Below are 19,746 nucleotides of genomic sequence, written 5' to 3' on the forward strand. Positions count from 1 at the left end.
CGAGGCCATCGAAGAGGACATCCTAGTAAAGAAGATCAAACTGAAAAATGCATGGAATTACAGAAAGGTATTCCTTCTGAGGGATATTCTAGGGACGAGATAATAAGGGCAGCAAATGCAAGGAAAAGATGCAGAAAGAAGAAGGATCCAGGGAACCTCAACCTCCAACCCAGCAATCCCAGAGGGGAGTGGGGAACCCCCAATCCACCTATTCAGGAACCCACAGGGGTCTTCATCACCCCAATTTCAACCCTATAGGTCCCCCCCATCCCCAGCACAAATTCTTCGTTGGCCATACAGAATGCTCACCATATCACCCAATTCCTCCCTCATCCCCTAACCCCTAGTATCCCCTGCCTTCCCATCCCCAGGTCTTATTCCTGCCCCAAGCAGGCCCAGACAAGACCTAAGCCCTTCATTCTCCACCCCGCCTCTCCCTAAACCCCTGCTAACTACATCACAGGAGGTTGTGCCCTCACCCTGAGCAATCCCTGCCCCCAACCCCAAGCACTCCCTGCCCCCCAACCACAAGCACTCCCTGCCCCCCAACCACAAGCACTCCCTGCCCCCACCCCCAGGACTTCTTCCTACCCCAAGCAGGCCTGGGCAAGACCTCACCCCTGCATCCCCCACCCCCACCTCCCCCTGAACCACTAGAAACTACCCCACAGGAAGATGAGCCTATCCAAATAGCAATGCCTATGGAACACCTTCCTACACTTGTGGGGAGGGAAAGTGAAAATGGATATAGGAAAGTGAGCTTCAAGGTAATGTACTCAAACATCGAAGGGATTACCAATAAAGCAAGTGAACTGGTGGAAAGGGCATAGAAAGAAAACCTAGATTTAATAGGACTCACAGAAACAAAATTGTCAGGAGTCATAACAGATGCTGTGTTTCCAAAGGACTATTATATAGTAAGGAAAGAAAGGGAAGGGAGAGGAGATATAGGAGTAGCTCTGCTGATAAGGAAGGACTGGAGTTTTGATGAGATGGAAATTATGGGCTGTGACGGATTCAAAGATTACATAATCTTTTACTCTGACACTGGGTGAAACTTATAATAGTGGAAGTCATTTACAACCCTCCACTAAATGATAGATGACCCTGACAGGAGTTTGATAGGAACAACATTCATCCAATAATATAAGAGCGAGCAGCTTCAGTTGCCTGCAGGAATGGCTCCAGACGTTTAAACATGGGCGATTTCAACCATGGAAAGATATACTGGGAAAATGGGGACCCACATGCAGGTGCAGATACATCGAAAGCTAAACTCTTGGAAGTGGCAACAAGGAACTCACTGAGCCAACACATCAAGAAACCGACAAGAATGAGGGGTGATGACGAACCAGTCAGACTGGATCTAATATTCAACTTGAATGCTTGAATGAGTCAGAAATAAGGGAAGTCAAATTTCAAGCCCCCATATTGACCACAGAGTATTGACATTTGAGTATCTGATAGAGGTAGGGATAACCTATCTAAGGATGCGATCGGAAGGGAAAAGACTAAATTGCCGAAGAGAAAAATATAACGAGATGAGGAACCATCCTAGGGAGAACACCATAGGAAACAGAACTCAGAGATAAGACTATATAGGAATGTATGGTAGTGAAGTAATTGAGTAAAATAACATGGAGAAACTAATGGAATAACAGAAGACCAGAGAGCAGAGAGAGATACTAGAGGGCAAGAAATGAGTACCTCAGAGTGAGAAGAGAAGCAGAGAGAGACAGAATGAAATTGCGGGTAAAGCTAAGATCCAACCAAAACTGCTCCACAGCAACATCAGGAGGAGAACAGCAGTGAATGAACAAGTGATGAAACTGAGAAAAGGGAAGAACAGATACACAGAACGACAAGGATGTGTGTGAAGAACATAACAAGATATTCCTGGAGGTCTTCACAAAAGAATGAGCCCCTGCACTTCATAAGGAGGCAAACCAAGCAACCTTGCAGGAATTTGATCTCACCAGTGATGAGGTCAAAGGGAATCTGTTGGAGCTGATTGTGACAAAGGCTGTTGGACCTGACAGAATCTCACCGTGGATACTAAAGGAACGCGCAGAAGCACTAAGTGTGCCACTCTCTATGGTGAATAAATAACAGGTCACTGGAGACAGGAGACCTACTGGAAAGCTGGAAGACAGCTAATGTAGTCCCATTATACAAAAAGGGTGACAGGCAAGAGGCACTAAACTACAGGCCAGTTTCCCTAATTTGTATACCATGCAAGGTGATTGAGAAGATCGCGAGGAAAAGGCTTGTAGAGCATCTGGAGGGAAATAGCTTTGTAACACATCAAGATCATGGGTTCAGAAATGATAAATCGTGCCTCACAGGTTTAGTAGAATTCTATGACCAAACAGCAAAAATTAGGCAAGAAAGAGAAGGGTGAGCAGACTGCATTTTCTTCAACTGTCAGAAAGACTTTGACGCATTACCCCATGAAAGGCTGATACAAAAGTTGGAGCAACAGCCAGGAGTAAAAGGTAAGGTGCTCCAGTGAATACGAGAGTATCTAAGCAGCAGGAAACGGCGAGTAACTGTGAGGGGGAGGGGGGGAGACATCAGAGTAGCGAGATGTCACCAGCGGAGTCTCACAGGGCTCTGTACTTGGACCCATCCTGTTTCTAATATATTTAAACGATCTTCCAGAGGGTATAGACACCTTCCTTTTCAATGTTTGCTGATGATGCAAAAGTTTCAAGACAGATGAAGATAGACAGAGACTACAGGACGACCTGGACAAACTGGAGGAATGATCTAGAAAATGGCTGCTAAAGTTCAACTCAGGAAAGTGTAAAGTAATGAAATTAGGCAAAGAGGGCAAAAGTGTGACCACAAGGTACAATCTGAGAGGTGAAATCCTACAAGGGTCAAATAGAGAGAAAGATCTTGGGGTTGATATGACACCGAACCTGTCCCCAGAGGCCCACATCTAAAGGATATCATCAGTAGCATATGCTAGGTTGGCCAACATAAGAACTCCCTTTAGAAACTTGTGTAAGGAATCGTTCTGGGTCCTGTATACCATTTATGTCAGACCAATCCTGGAATATGCGGCTTCAGCCTGGAGTCATACCTAGTTAAACGCAAGACAATTTTCAGCTGTATGCAACCAGATTCAGCTGTATGCAACCAGATTCAGCTGTATGCAACCAGATTCGCCCAAAAACTGAGAGGCATGAGCTACGAGGAAAGGCTAAAGGAGTTGAACCTCACTTCCCTCGAAAACAGAAGAGTAAAGGGAGACATAGTAACCACCTACAAAATTCTCTTTAGCACGGGCAGAACACAAACAAGGGGACACAGGTGGAAACCTAGTACCCAAATGAGCCACAGAGACATTAGAAAGATTTTTTTCAGTGTCAGAGTAGTAGATAAATGGAATGCATTAGGAAGTGATGTGGTGGAGGCAGACTCCATTCACAGTTTCAAGTGTAGATATGATAGAGCGCAGTGGGCTCCAAAACCTGTACACCAGTTGATTGACAGTTGAGAGGCGGGACCAAAGAGCCCGAGCTCAATCCTCGCAAGCATAACTAGGTAAGTACAACTAAATAAGTACACACACACACACTCACATGCTCCAAGCGAGAAAGGACACTCAGCGAGTGCCTCACCGCCCGCTAAGTTGCCCTTCTCGCACCCAACCCATTCACTCACAGCAACGCCACATGCTCTACACCTGAGCCAAGCTTAGGTCTTCTATACATATGCTTAAACTCACTCTAAGCATAAATGCGCAAGTTGAAAATTAATGCTTGCAAACTTACACTTTCTACACTCAACTTACCACTACTGGGACTACGACCGTGCGAGCAGGAGCAACACATACTCACACACACACACACATCTGGACAGGTGCACCACAGGTGCTCACCCTACCCTAACCTACCACCTCTTAACCTCACTAGGAATACGACCGCGTGCACAGAGCACCACACACCGGAGCTAAGACCGGATTGCCCTACGCTCACCTGGACAGGTGCAACACAGGCATTGCACCTGTCCAAGGTGCTTACACACGGTTGTAGCCATGAATTTCCCTACTCACTAACACCTTTATTGAAGTCACAAATGCCAACCCCTTCACCAAACTCACAAACGGAGCTGAGAACAGACTAGGCAGAAGCTTGACAGATCTCTCACATGAAGAACTGTTTGAGTCTTAGTAATTTATTGTTAGAGAAGAGAAGTATATTGATCCAGAGAGTAATGAGGAATTAATAAACAATGCGAGTTTGAAGAGGTATAAAACATAAAAAAAATCCAAATATAAAGGCAACTACTGATAACTGGGTTCACATTGACGCTCGGGCAGTGGTGAAGAACGGCGGTGGTTTGGTGTATTGTGTTCTTACCTACAATGAACTGTTACTGTATTTACAACTTAACAAAGTGTCTGTTGCAGGAACGGCTGATGATACATTGATCCCACATAAAATTATATTCGATCCAACGACCGACATTCTCGGTATCTGGAGAGGCATGGAGGCACAGGTAAAGTCATCCTCAACTTCTGTATCTACTTCTCTACCATCTGGAGGGGCCATGGAAGCACAGGTAAAGTCATCCTCAATCTCTCTACCTTCTTCTTCACCATCTGAAAGGCCATAGAGGCACAGGTTATCTTGAAACTTTACCACCTCTGGTAAAAGTTCACATACAACTACAAATTTTCCCTAGTGAGTTAAGTTCACTGACATTGTATTTAAAAAAAAGTGTATTTCTGAAACTGATCATTGAACAAATAGTTAATAGAGTAAGTAAATTTATTTGTGCCTAATACTATGCTTTTTGCCCTCTTGATGCATGTTAAACAATGACTGTTACTTAACCTATTCTTGAAAATAAGATGAGGTTAAGTATCTTATTTTCCATCCGATTACCCATCTATTCATTCATCTATCGAATCATCTATTCAATTATCTTTCAATCTACCAAAATATCTATAAATATTTCCATCCTTCTGTCCATTACTCGGTTTACTTGTCTATAAAGCTATACCTCTGTCTCTCCATCTATCCATCCATCAATCTACTGTCTGTCGCAGTTTCTATCTGTTTTTTCTGTCTCTGTCTCTCTTTTATCAATAACTATTAGAGGAAAGGTCTTTTTGAACGTCCGTCTGTTCAGAGTTGGAGGCCATACGCCTCAACCAACTCATAGAAAGAATGGTCTGGGGTGCGGGATGAACATAGGCTGGTCGAGGTCCCCAGAATTCAAAAGGAAATAGCGTGCAGGGGCCACATTATGACCCCCACCAGCGAAACCTGCCAACTATACAGCTAAATATTTTGAAAACAATCGTTTCAAAACCATATTTTTTTTATATTAAAGTACACCATAATTCACTGAACTCGGGGGGAAAAATCCTGCTATTCATAATTTGACCATAGTGGCATAAAATAGACAATCCTCCCACAGCTTCAAAGTTTTCTAAAGATAAGGACCCATTTCAAAGTAAATGGGATAGCTACTCATTTTTTTTAGTATTACACACCGCTAAGCTGGCGACCTAACACAGACAGAAGAACAGACACAAAAACAAGGACAAAGGCCGAGAGAGAGAGAGACTGACACAGAGGCAGAGACAGACAGTAGTAGATGGATGAATAGACGGAGGGATAGATGGATGGATAGATAGAGAAATGAGTAGATGGATAGATAATTGGATGATGGAGTGAAGAATAGAGGGATAGATATATCCATGGAAAGAAAGATAGGTAGATAGATATGATAGTTGGATATTTTGATTGATGAATAGGTGGATAAATTGATAGGTAGATTGACAGATAGATGGATGGACAGATAGGTGGAGGTATAGATGGATGAATAGATGAATATATGGGTGGTAAGTATGATGAATAGGTAGATGGAGGGATATACAGATATATAATTGGATATAGTGATAGATATATGGATGAGTGAATAGATGAATAGATAGATAGAAAGAGAGATTGAGAGTTGAGAGACAGATAGAGAGACCTGGACAATACCGGGTACACCTCTAGTATTAAATTGTCTACCACGGGCGTGTTGGTGTTATTATAGACTGTGGGTTGGTTGGTGTTATCGTCGTTGATCCTTCTCTACGGACAACCCAACCCACAACTCGGTAGAGTGCTTATACCTCGCTAGGAGATCACACTAGGCGCTTCTGGCCCTTGGAGAGGGGCTCAACGTCACACATTTAGGGGATGCGGCTCCACCACTTAGCCTCGTTGTCACGTGCACACACCCACTCGAGCCGCTGTGACTCCCCACTCTCTCCTTAGGTGATATGATCTCCTCAATCCCCCTTTGACTTATTAGTATTACCTTCTACCCTGTCCACAGCAGTGGTTCTTGGTTCTTTCTCTCACTCCTCCTTTACTACCTCCTTGGAAGTCTCACTAGGACAAAAGCAAACACCAGCAAATTGGAATACATTTACTGGACAAAGCACATACACGATACATACACACATATAATAATAATGAATCCTATACTCTATAATATTACAATCAGGTTGCACTCCAACACCATCAGAACTCTATTATCAGCTTATCAAGTGGTATCCTATCTCCTGGTTCACCACCTGATACTATCAACCACCTCAAGTTGATCAAGTCTACATACACTGTTGCACCATCAGCAAGAGAATATATATATATATAGAAAATCAGCATTTGAATGCAATAACATATATCAGTATAAATGTTCATTGATACACAACAATGATCAATCGATCACTGTCAGTCCTGGAACGCATACATCTGTAGGTAATCCAGCCTACGACTGTAACTCTAAACTTCAGTATAAAACACTCCTTGACATAAGAATGCAAACAACCACTCACCTCTCACTGCGTCTTGCACACTAATGACAACCAAACACTATCAACTCCCTACAAGTAATCCACCAGAACTTCCCTTCCACCTCTGGAAGTTCACTACCCTAATATCTTTAGGTTCTTCCGGGCTTCACTACCAGGATCCTCTGCAGCTCCTTCAGGCTGCTATCATGAAGTTTCCTTGAGCAACTACGGTGCTTCTCCACCTCTACAGAAGCACGTGACACTCCTCTTCCCTGCTGCTTCTCACAGCTCGAGGTACTCTGCTTCACTACCTTGGAGTCTCATCAATTACTTCATCTATGCTGGCTTCGAAGTTCTCAGCAACTTCTTCCCCAAAGACAAACCTGCAACCCATCGACACTCCAATAAAATGTTTCCCCTTTAACACATAAACAAAAATAATCACACAATATGTTTGCCCCCCAACCTCTATCTGTCCTGTACATACAGTGAGAGTGGACTCCCCCATTTTGGGCGGGTCCATACTCCACCTCGCCCGGCGGCGGTCCTCACTCGCTGGGAGGGTCTTCCTCCATCAGGAGCCGGGCTCCCTCAGTCGTCTGTCAGAGCTCAGAGGGGATGGACGTCGCTCCGTGTTCCTCCCTCTTCACTCTCCTATTTCAGGCTTTCTGCCTTATTAAAACATGTCTAACTTATAAATAAACATTGCTACTGTCGCTGGGCACACGACCAACTACAAGCAATCACTATGAACTGGCGTATATCATGCTTACCACAGATTAACTGGTCGAGGGCGCTTCTCCCTCTGACGGCGTCTGGTTACGGCGCTTCCACGGCCCACAATAATGCCTCTGGGCGATTTAATAAACACTTCGTCGACCAGGACTTGAGACCACAACGTTCCCAGCTCGGTTCCACAGCTGGTACGTCTGCACACTTCTCTTCTCTTCGAGATATATCACTAGGGGTTCCCTTCTGACGGGAGCTCAACGGAGCGCGGCTTTCTCCCTGCGATGTCTGGCACTCAAGTGAGGTCAAAGCCCCTCCAGAAGCGAGCCTCATGCCTGCAGCAAAATGTCCACATCTCCTAGCCAGTCATTTATCTATTACCTTACTTACTGCCCATAATCTTAAACTGCTCATTGAATCCACCATACTATTTTTCATATGGGTTATCACCTCAATATTTGCTAGACCTTCTAGTTAGGTCAGGCTTGCTGAATAACTCTCAAGGAGGGAGACTCGTTTCTCCTGTAGGCCGAGATCATAACAGTGTTCACTGGTGATTGGAGCACATCAGTGTTAAATACTTAAAAATGGAAGAGTTACCCCATTCACTTTGCGACAGGAGTGAGGCTTCAGAAACCTTAGAAGCTGAGGGTGGATCGTCTGTTCTATGCGATTATGGGCAAATGAATGAAAGCAAAAATTTTGTGTTCATTTTCCATGATCAGTGTATATTGGTGTACATTACTACAAGGAAAAAAATATATATAAACTTATTGTTTTTAAAATATTTTGCTGTGTTGCTGGCGGGCAGTGTCAAAAATCGCCATTTGGGGGGGAGGGGGGGGGGGATTTAAATGTTTTCACCAAGATTTGCTTACAGGGTCAAGCTAGGCACCTAGCCCTGCTTGCCGTTCTTAGATTGATGCACTGACTCATTATTCATGCTTGTATCATATTTACATTTAAAATTTTGAACAGATATAGCTTCAAGAACTTCTGCATCTACCCTGTTCTAATTACTGACAGCTCTAACAATGAAAATGTTCCTCCTGATGTCTCTATAACTCCCTGATGTCCTGAAGAAACCTGATGACTCTTTCCTAAAGTCCAGTTCTCTCAGTCTTTCTTCAAAGCTCATTCCCTTCAGCTCCGGAACGAGTTTCGTTGCATATCTTTGGACTTTTTCTGGTTTCTCATTGTTCTTTATTACGTAAAAGATCTATGATGGGGACATATTCAGGAGTGGATCTTACCTTCGCTGTTATCAGCTCGGAAAGCTCTTCTGTCCAAGTTTCTGAAGAATACACAGATATTGGCAAATATGCCATATGCAGCTGTTGTTATTCAGCTAATGTGGGCTTCTGGCATCAGATGTGGGGTTATATCCACTCACAGGTCTTTCTCGTTTTCTGATTGAAGAATTTGTCTTCCCTTCATACTCTACTGCTGTATCGGTCTTAGCCCTCCTATTCCAAACCTCATAACATTGCATTTGCCTGGTTTAAACTCTAGCAGACATTTTTCAGACCACTTCTGGAGTGTGTCCAAATCCGTTGACAATGCCTAAATATGCACAATATGCTAATATAAAATAATATTAATTTATATTTGAGAAAATTCTTATTTTCAATAAACAGCATGTTAAAATATTTGGAGGCGTTTTTGGTTCAACAGCTGGGTGGAATGGACTTGGTCTGTGGACGAGTTTCAAAAAGCAGTTGTACGTTTTGATAGATATTGATATTATTCTCTGAAGAAGAAGTTCGACCTTGTATGTGTGTCTTGAAGATGTGGACCGATGAAGCTTTCATCAATATTTATGAGATGCATAGGAAAAGTGAATGGAAGTTAGGCTTTACAATATATTCCATGTTAGATGAGGTGAAGTGTTAAAAAGTCTAAGGCCGGGGCGCTCGTGTTCTACATTATTACTGATCGTCTTTGGCAATACATGTCACAAGAGACATAAATTTGGTCTTGGTCTTGTAAATTGTATGATATAGCTAGGAGTTACCTGGCTGTTGATATATTGATGAGTGTGTTAAATATGTGTTGCTTTAGCTATGTCTAAAAATTGAAGCATTTTTTTTTTTATTGATTCAATGTTGGCTGTGAGTATAGTTATATATGTTGGTGGTCTGGTTGTGTGCAGAAATTATGTGATCTCTGAGAGAGCCTTGTTTTTTGTTCATTGTCATAACAGCTGTTGTCTTCCCTGTATGAAGAAAGATGGAGCTGGTAGTCAAGAAATGGAATTTGTTTTATAATGTATATCTGAAGGAGAGAATGCCTGGCTGTCTGTCTGAGGTTGAAGACCAGATGCTTTTGGGCTTCCTTTGCCCAACTTTGCAATGGGAATGGTCTAGGGTACGGGACGGCAAAGGCTTGTCGGGGTTGCCAAGGTCAAGAGGGAATAGCCTTCCAGGAACAATTTTTGACCTACCACAATGATTTTTGGCCCTACCCGCTGGCTGCACCTTGCTAAATAGGTTGCAAAAATAGTAAATATTAGATTAATATACACCATGAGCAAACCAGTTGGACCCCACGAGAAGAATTCGAACCTGATCACTTGGTACTCCGAAGGTGGGGCCATATACCACCACACCTCAACATGGCAATGCAACATGGGATTCCACCGAATCCTTTAGGATTCCTGAGGCTTACAACTGAAGCCTAATCAGGATTTTAAGCAATGACCCCATGCACTCTGCTATATGGTCTATGTGGACCAACCTTAAAACCCTGATTGGGCTTTAGTTTTAGTTGTAAGGCTCAGGAATCATAGAGGATACAGAGGAATCCCAGTCTGTATTGCTTCTGACTATGTCATGGTGTAGTGACCTAGGGCGAAAGTTTGGGAGTACCAAGTGAGCAGGTTCGAATCCTCCTCGAGGCTCCTACTGATTTTCTCATTGTTAAACCATGTTAATGTAATTTCGTAGTACAACGTACGCCATAATATACTGATCTCTATAAAACTGGCAGTTTTCAAATTTTCTACTTCTCATAACTTGGCCGTAGTACCATTAAACGCATAACTACAACACAGCTCCCTCTCCTCCAGATGCCTGTGACAACCCAAGGACAACACCCACCCTAAAAGAGATTTAAAGCCAAAATAAATCTATTACATCCATTGAAAAGATTTTTTATATACAAAATAGCAAAATTTCTTCAGCTGCTAAATATCTTTTTCATCTAATATTCAATGTTATTAACTGATCTGGGGAAAATGTTGTGATCTCTGAGAGGTTTTTGTTGTTGTGTGCACTGTAAGGCACCTCATAGGCGATGTTGTCTGGCTTTCATGAAGAAAGATGGATCTGACAGTCAAGGTGGTGAATGGTAGGGAAGGTGGTGATGAGTAGGGAGACTGGTGAAGGGTATATGGAAGGTTGATGAAGAGACGAGAAATGTAGCGAAGGAGAAAGACTCAAGTGAAAGGTAGTGAGTGTTAGAAAAAGGTGGTAAAGGGAAGTGAAGATGGTTAAGGATAGGGAAGGTGGGGATGGTCAGGGAGGGTGGTAATGGGCAGGGAAGGTAGTAATGGGCAGGGAAGGTAGTAATGGGCAGGGAAGGTAGTAATGGGCAGGGAAGGTAGTAATGGGCAGGGAAGGTGATGATGGGCAGGGAAGGTGGTAATGGGCAGGGAAGGTAGTAATGGGCAGGGAAGGTAGTAATGGGCAGGGAAGGTGGTAATGGGCAGGGAAGGTAGTAATGGGCAGGGAAGGTGGTGATGGGCAGGGAAGGTAGTAATGGGCAGGGAAGGTAGTAATGGGCAGGGAAGGTGGTAATGGGCAGGGAAGGTGGTAATGGGCAGGGAAGGTAGTAATGGGCAGGGAAGGTGGTAATGGGCAGGGAAGGTGGTAATGGGCAGGGAAGGTGGTTATGGGCAGGGAAGGTAGTAATGGGCAGGGAAGGTGATGATGGGCAGGGAAGGTGGTAATGGGCAGGGAAGGTAGTAATGGGCAGGGAAGGTGATGATGGGCAGGGAAGGTGGTAATGGGCAGGGAAGGTAGTAATGGGCAGGGAAGGTAGTAATGGGCAGGGAAGGTGGTGATGGGCAGGGAAGGTAGTAATGGGCAGGGAAGGTAGTAATGGGCAGGGAAGGTGGTAATGGGCAGGGAAGGTGGTAATGGGCAGGGAAGGTAGTAATGGGCAGGGAAGGTGGTAATGGGCAGGGAAGGTGGTAATGGGCAGGGAAGGTGGTAATGGGCAGGGAAGGTAGTAATGGGCAGGGAAGGTGATGATGGGCAGGGAAGGTGGTAATGGGCAGGGAAGGTAGTAATGGGCAGGGAAGGTGGTAATGGGCAGGGAAGGTGGTAATGGGCAGGGAAGGTGGTAATGGGCAGGGAAGGTAGTAATGGGCAGGGAAGGTGGTAATGGGCAGGGAAGGTGGTAATGGGCAGGGAAGGTAGTAATGGGCAGGGAAGGTGGTAATGGGCAGGGAAGGTGGTGATGGGCAGGGAAGGTGGTAATGGGCAGGGAAGGTGGTAATGGGCAGGGAAGGTGGTAATGGGCAGGGAAGGTGGTGATGGGCAGGGAAGGTGGTAATGGGCAGGGAAGGTGGTGATGGGCAGGGAAGGTGGTAATGGGCAGGGAAGGTGGTAATGGGCAGGGAAGGTGGTAATGGGCAGGGAAGGTAGTAATGGGCAGGGAAGGTAGTAATGGGCAGGGAAGGTAGTAATGGGCAGGGAAGGTAGTAATGGGCAGGGAAGGTGGTAATGGGCAGGGAAGGTGGTAATGGGCAGGGAAGGTGGTAATGGGCAGGGAAGGTAGTAATGGGCAGGGAAGGTAGTAATGGGCAGGGAAGGTGGTAATGGGCAGGGAAGGTGGTAATGGGCAGGGAAGGTGGTAATGGGCAGGGAAGGTGGTGATGGGCAGGGAAGGTGATGATGGGCAGGGAAGGTGGTAATGGGCAGGGAAGGTAGTAATGGGCAGGGAAGGTAGTAATGGGCAGGGAAGGTGGTGATGGGCAGGGAAGGTGGTAATGGGCAGGGATGGTGGTAATGGGCAGGGAAGGTAGTAATGGGCAGGGAAGGTGGTGATGGGCAGGGAAGGTGATGATGGGCAGGGAAGGTGGTAATGGGCAGGGAAGGTAGTAATGGGCAGGGAAGGTAGTAATGGGCAGGGAAGGTGATGATGGGCAGGGAAGGTAGTAATGGGCAGGGATGGTGGTGATGGGCAGGGAAGGTGGTAATGGGCAGGGAAGGTGGTAATGGGCAGGGAAGGTAGTAATGGGCAGGGAAGGTGGTGATGGGCAGGGAAGGTGATGATGGGCAGGGAAGGTAGTAATGGGCAGGGAAGGTGGTAATGGGCAGGGAAGGTGGTGATGGGCAGGGAAGGTGGTGATGGGCAGGGAAGGTGATGATGGGCAGGGAAGGTAGTAATGGGCAGGGAAGGTGGTAATGGGCAGGGAAGGTGGTGATGGGCAGGGAAGGTGGTGATGGGCAGGGAAGGTAGTAATGGGCAGGGAAGATGGTAATGGGCAGGGAAGGTGGTAATGGGCAGGGAAGGTGGTGATGGGCAGGGAAGGTGGTAATGGGCAGGGAAGGTGGTGATAGGCAGGGAAGGTGGTAATGGGCAGGGAAGGTGGTGATGGGCAGGGAAGGTGGTGATGGGCAGGGAAGGTGGTGATGGGCAGGGAAGGTGGTGATGGGCAGGGAAGGTGGTGATGGGCAGGGAAGGTAGTAATGGGCAGGGAAGGTGGTGATGGGCAGGGAAGGTAGTAATGGGCAGGGAAGGTAGTAATGGGCAGGGATGGTGGTGATGGGCAGGGAAGGTAGTAATGGGCAGGGAAGGTAGTAATGGGCAGGGATGGTGGTGATGGGCAGGGAAGGTAGTAATGGGCAGGGAAGGTAGTAATGGGCAGGGATGGTGGTGATGGGCAGGGAAGGTAGTAATGGGCAGGGAAGGTAGTAATGGGCAGGGATGGTGGTGATGGGCAGGGAAGGTAGTAATGGGCAGGGAAGGTGGTGATGGGCAGGGATGGTAGTAATGGGCAGGGAAGGTAGTAATGGGCAGGTAAGGTAGTAATGGGCAGGGATGGTGGTGATGGGCAGGGAAGGTAGTAATGGGCAGGGAAGGTAGTAATGGGCAGGGATGGTGGTGATGGGCAGGGAAGGTAGTAATGGGCAGGGAAGGTGGTGATAGGCAGGGAAGGTGGTAATGGGCAGGGAAGGTGATGATGGGCAGGGAAGGTGGTGATAGGCAGGGAAGGTGGTAATGGGCAGGGAAGGTGGTGATAGGCAGGGAAGGTGGTAATGGGCAGGGAAGGTGGTGATGGGCAGGGAAGGTGGTGATGGGCAGGGAAGGTGGTGATGGGCAGGGAAGGTGGTGATGGGCAGGGAAGGTGGTAATGGGCAGGGAAGGTGGTGATGGGCAGGGAAGGTGGTGATAGGCAGGGAAGGTGGTAATGGGCAGGGAAGGTGGTGATGGGCAGGGAAGGTGGTGATGGGCAGGGAAGGTGGTGATAGGCAGGGAAGGTGGTAATGGGCAGGGAAGGTGGTGATGGGCAGGGAAGGTGGTGATGGGCAGGGAAGGTGGTGATGGGCAGGGAAGGTGGTAATGGGCAGGGAAGGTGGTGATGGGCAGGGAAGGTAGTAATGGGCAGGGAAGGTGGTGATGGGCAGGGAAGGTAGTAATGGGCAGGGAAGGTAGTAATGGGCAGGGATGGTGGTGATGGGCAGGGAAGGCAGTAATGGGCAGGGAAGGTAGTAATGGGCAGGGATGGTGGTGATGGGCAGGGAAGGTAGTAATGGGCAGGGAAGGTAGTAATGGGCAGGGATGGTGGTGATGGGCAGGGAAGGTGATGATGGGCAGGGTAGGTGGTAATGGGCAGGGAAGGTGATGATGGGCAGGGAAGGTGGTGATGGGCAGGGAAGGTAGTAATGGGCAGGAAAGGTAGTAATGGGCAGGGAAGGTAGGAATGGGCAGGGAAGGTGGTGATGGGCAGGGAAGGTGATGATGGGCAGGGAAGGTGGTGATGGGCAGGGAAGGTAGTAATGGGCAGGGAAGGTAGTAATGGGCAGGGATGGTGGTGATGGGCAGGGAAGGTGATGATGGGCAGGGAAGGTAGTAATGGGCAGGGATGGTGGTGATGGGCAGGGAAGGTGGTGATGGGCAGGGAAGGTGATGATGGGCAGGGAAGGTGGTAATGGGCAGGGAAGGTGGTGATGGGCAGGGAAGGTGATGATGGGCAGGGAAGGTAGTAATGGGCAGGGATGGTGGTGATGGGCAGGGAAGGTGATGATGGGCAGGGAAGGTAGTAACTGGGCAGGGATGGTGGTGATGGGCAGGGAAGGTGGTGATGGGCAGGGAAGGTGATGATGGGCAGGGAAGGTGGTAATGGGCAGGGAAGGTGGTGATGGGCAGGGAAGGTGATGATGGGCAGGGAAGGTAGTAATGGGCAGGGATGGTGGTGATGGGCAGGGAAGGTGGTGATGGGCAGGGAAGGTGATGATGGGCAGGGAAGGTGGTAATGGGCAGGGAAGGTGGTAATGGGCAGGGAAGGTGGTGATGGGCAGGGAAGGTGATGATGGGCAGGGATGGTGGTGATGGGCAGGGAAGGTGGTGATGGGCAGGGAAGGTGATGATGGGCACGGATGGTGCTTAAGGAGAGAGAGAAGGTGGTGAAATAAAAGGAAGGACTGATGATGATGGTTAAAGATGGGATTGGCTGACTATTGAAAATGGTTAATGTGGTGAAGATGGTATGTTGTGAAGGTAATTAAAGTAATTAGGATGATCGTTTATAGTTTTGATGGTTACAGTGAAGAGGACAGTAAGGAGGACCGTCACAGTGACAATGGCAGCGGGGGAGCAACGATGGGTGGAGTGCTTACAATAATATGAAGTAATGATGTGGCTTCCACGCATGCGTGTGTGTACTCACCTACTTGTGTTTACGGGGGTTGAGCTTCGGCTCTTTTGTTCCGCCTCTCAAGTGCTAATTAACTGGTCTCCATCAACTGTCTGTCAACTGTGAGCTGCAAACTCCAGGACTGATTTGTGTGTGTGCCTTTACTCTTTGTATTTACTATTTGTGTCTGCAGAATCGAGCTATTAACTCCTGGACCCCGCCTTTCTATCCAATATATTGTTACCTCTATAATGCCTACTACATATATATATATATATATATATATATATATATATATATATATATATATATATATATATATATATATATATATATATATATATATATATATATGTACCTCTAAAGTACACACACACACACACACACACACACACACTATGCCTACTACACTAATGCCTACCCCATCCCCTCCTTGTCCCTCCACCTTCACTTGACTCGCCACCCCTCATCCCAGTATCCTTTGAGACCCTGCTATCCACCTCACAAATTCTCACACCCATGTAACAGCTTCCCCCACCAGCAGAACACTCACCAGGGAGGCGATTTGAGAAGGGACAGAAGAAAGTGAGCTTCAAGGCAATGTACACTAACATAGATGGAATTACAAATAAAACAAATGAGCTTGGAGAATGGGTACTAGAGGAAAACCCAGACATAATAGCTCTCACAGAATCAAAGCTAACGAAAACCATAACCAATGCAGTGTTCCCACAGGACTATTATGTTATGAAGAAAGAGAGGGAAGGAAGAGGTGGTGGTGGTGGTGTAGCTCTGCTGGTTAGAAAAGGCTGGGATTTTGAGGAGATGGTTATTCAGGGCTGTGAAGATTTCAGTGACTACATAACAGGAAACATAGCAATTGGAGGAGAAAAATTATAGTAGTAGTCATATATAACCCCCACCAAACGACAGAAGACCCAGACAGAAATATGATAGAAACAACATGACCATCAACAATATAATAGAGAGAGCAGCTTCTGTAGCTAGTAGGAACGGATCCAGACTACTAATCATAGGAGACTTCAACCACGGATAGATAGATTAGGAGAACAGAGACCCACATGGAGGACCAGACACATAGAGAGCTAAGCTGCTGAACGTGGCAACAAGAAAGACAAGTGGTATATTCTCATTCTTGTCATGGGACCGACAAGAATGAGAGCTATGAACCAGCTATGCTTGATGTAATATTTTCCCTAAATGAGTCGGATATACGGGAAGTTAAGTTGGAAGCCCCCTTGGGAATGAGTGATCACAGTTTATTGATCTTTGAGTACCTGTTAGAGGTAGGAATTATCTCCCCCCCCAAAAAGATCTGGGATACAAAGCGCTGGCATACCAAAAGGTGAAGAGAGCAGGAGGCTGGACACAAGATATCATCTGGGAGGTGAAATCCTGCAAGAGTCAAATAGAGAGAAAGATCTGGGGGTTGATATCACACCGAACCAGTCCCCAGAGACCCACATCAAAAGAATATCATGAGCAGCATATGCTAGACTCGCCAACATAAGAACTGCCCTTAGAAACTTGTGTAAGGAATCTTTCAGAACCCTGTATACCACTTATATAAGACCAATCCTGCAGTATGCAGCTGCAGTCTGGAGTCCATACCTAGTTAAACACAAGACAAAGCTAGAGAAGATTCAGCGGTATGCCACCAGGCTCGTCCCGGAACTGAGAGGAATGAGCTACGAGGAAAGGCTAAAGGAGCTTAACCTCACATCCCTGGAAAACAGAAGAGTAAGGGGAGATATGATAACCACCTACAAAATTCTCAGGGGAATTGACAGGGTGGACAAAGACAAACTTTTCAGCACGGGTGGGACACGAACAAAGGGACACAGGTGGAAACTTAGTACCCAGATGAGCCACAAAGACGTTAGAAAGAATTTTTTCAGTATCAGAGTAGTTAATAAATGGATAGCACTAGGAAGTGATGTGGTGGAGGCTGACTCCATACACAGTTTCAAATGTAGATATGATAGAGCCCAGTAGGCTCAGGAACCTGTACACCAATTGATTGATAATTGAGAGGTGGGACCAAAGAGCCAAAGCTCAACCCCCGCAAGCACAATTAGGTGAGTACACACACACACACACTCCCCCCCATCATCTGACCACCTGACCTGAAGTGACATCTCCGCCCCCTCCCATCTCCCCAGTTTCATAGGCATTCCCTTCCCTACAAACACACACACACACACACACACACACACACACACACACACAGCTGCTGCTCACTCACCACTCAGCTGCTGGAGAGAAAAAGATCAGTGGTAGTTGTAGGCATCAAAGAACAGGAAGGATCCAACAGGCAAGAATGGAATAGCAAGGATAGAGAGGCAGTACATGGGCTACTGAAGGGGTTACAGATGGAAGGGGCTGAACGAAACATTGAGAAGGTTTTCAGGTTGGGCTGGTACAACAAGGACAGAAACTGACTTGTAAAGGTGGTGTTTACAAACGAAACCACGAAAGAAGATATTCTCGAAAGGAAGAGTCGACTGCAGCATGTGGAGGGATAAAAGGAAGTATTCCTGCAGAGGGACAGGACGAAGGAGGAGAGAGCCAAGGCAGCAGAGGCAAGGAGGAAGTGCAGGGAGAGAGGAGCAAACCAGGAAATCGCAGCCCCCATCACAACAGTCCTAGAGACAAGAGGCGAACCCAAAACCATCATCCCAGCAACACCAGAGGGGAGGGCAACACCACCACCCCCCTCTGCATAGAAACCCTCCCTTCCCCTCACCCTACCTGCCCCCACCCAACCCTCCCTCCCCCTCCATCCCATTCTTACCCTCTCACCCCATCCCCATTCCCATCATGTCCTCCCTCCCACCTTTCCCCCCCCTGTCTCCCCTCCCCCTTCATCCCATACCCTCCCTATCCCTCCTTCCCCTCACCCCGTATCCTCCATGTCCCACCTATCTCCTTAACCCACACCCTACCTGTCCCCCCTTCCCTGAAACCCCCACCCCTCACCTCAAACTCCTCTGAGACCCTGCAAACCACCTCACAGATCTTCTCACCCACTGAAAAACTTCCCACACCAGCAGAATGCCCACCAAGAAAGGGACAAGAAAATGAACTGAAGAAAGTGAGCTTCAAGGCAATGTACATTAACATAGATGGGATTACAAATAAAACAAGTGAACTCGGAGAATGGGCACTAGAAGAAAACCCAGATATAATAGCACTCACAGAAACAAAGCTAACAAACACCATAACAAACGTAGTATTTCCACAGGACTACTATGTAGTGAGGAAAGAGAGAGAGAAAGGAGAGGAGTAGGTGGTGTAGCTTTGCTACTAAGAGAAGGTTGGAGTTTCGAAGAGATGTTAATTCAGAACTGTGAAAGTTTCAGTGACTACATATCAGGCACCATAGCAACTGGAGGACAGAAAATTATAGTAGTAGTCATATATAACCCCCCACCGAATGACAGAAGACCCAGACAGGAATATGATAGAAACAACTTGGCCATCATCAACATATTAGAGAGAGCAGCTTCTGTGGCTAGCAGGAATGGATCCTGGTTACTAATCATGGGAAACTTCAACCATGGGAAGATAGATTGGGGGAACAGAGACCCATATGGAGGCCCAGACACATGGAGAGCTAAGTTGCTGGATGTAGCAACAAGAAACTTTCTAAGTCAACACGTCAAGGGACCGGCAAGAATGAGAGGAGGGGATGAACCAGCCTTGCTTGATCTGATATTTTCCCTAAATGAGTCGGATATAAGGGAAGATAAGCTGGAAGCCCCCTTGGGAATGAGTGATCATAGTGTATTGAGCTTTGAGTACCTGGTTGAGCTAGGAATTATCACCCCCAAAAAAAGAACTGGGAAACAAAGGGCTGGCGTACCGAAAGGGAAACTATGAGGAGATGAATAAATTCCTATGGAATATACATTGGGACACAGAATTCGAAAACAAGTCCGAACAAGACATGATGGACTATGTCACCCAAAAATGTCAGGAAGCTGTAAGCAGGTTTGTCCCAGCCCAACAAGAAAAACCAGAGAAGCAAAGGAAGAATCCGTGGTTTAATAGAGAATGTATGAAAGCAAAGGAGCTGAACAAAAGGGCATGGAGGGACTTCCATAATAACAGAACACCAGAAAGTAGCGAGAGATACCAGAGAACCAGGAACGAGTATGTTAGTGTGAGAAGAGCAGCTGAGAAAAGGTATGAAAATGATATAGCTAATAAAGCCAAGACCGAACCAAAACTACTACACAGTCACATCAGGAGGAAGACAACAGTGAAGGAACAGGTGATGAAACTTAGGGTGGGCGAGGACAGGTACACAAAGAATGACAAA

At 46.6% G+C, this 19,746-nt stretch overlaps 1 protein-coding gene across 6 annotated transcripts in view; it reads left to right on the forward strand.

Moving 5' to 3' along the window:
• Positions 1–19,746, forward strand: part of LOC123749832 (1,5-anhydro-D-fructose reductase-like) — a 263,169-nt gene that overhangs the window by 159,504 nt on the left and 83,919 nt on the right. For 5 of the 6 annotated variants that reach the window (XM_069317412.1, XM_069317420.1, XM_069317431.1 and 2 more), the window contains one exon: positions 4,421–4,572. In XM_069317412.1, the coding sequence (XP_069173513.1) occupies positions 4,421–4,572 (152 nt within the window). The remainder of the gene's footprint in view (positions 1–4,420; positions 4,573–19,746) is intronic. The other variant, XM_069317410.1, reaches the window with a different exon arrangement.

Source organism: Procambarus clarkii, chromosome 8 (genome assembly GCF_040958095.1).
Source record: "Procambarus clarkii isolate CNS0578487 chromosome 8, FALCON_Pclarkii_2.0, whole genome shotgun sequence".
In the NCBI taxonomy this organism is placed as follows: domain Eukaryota; kingdom Metazoa; phylum Arthropoda; class Malacostraca; order Decapoda; family Cambaridae; genus Procambarus; species Procambarus clarkii.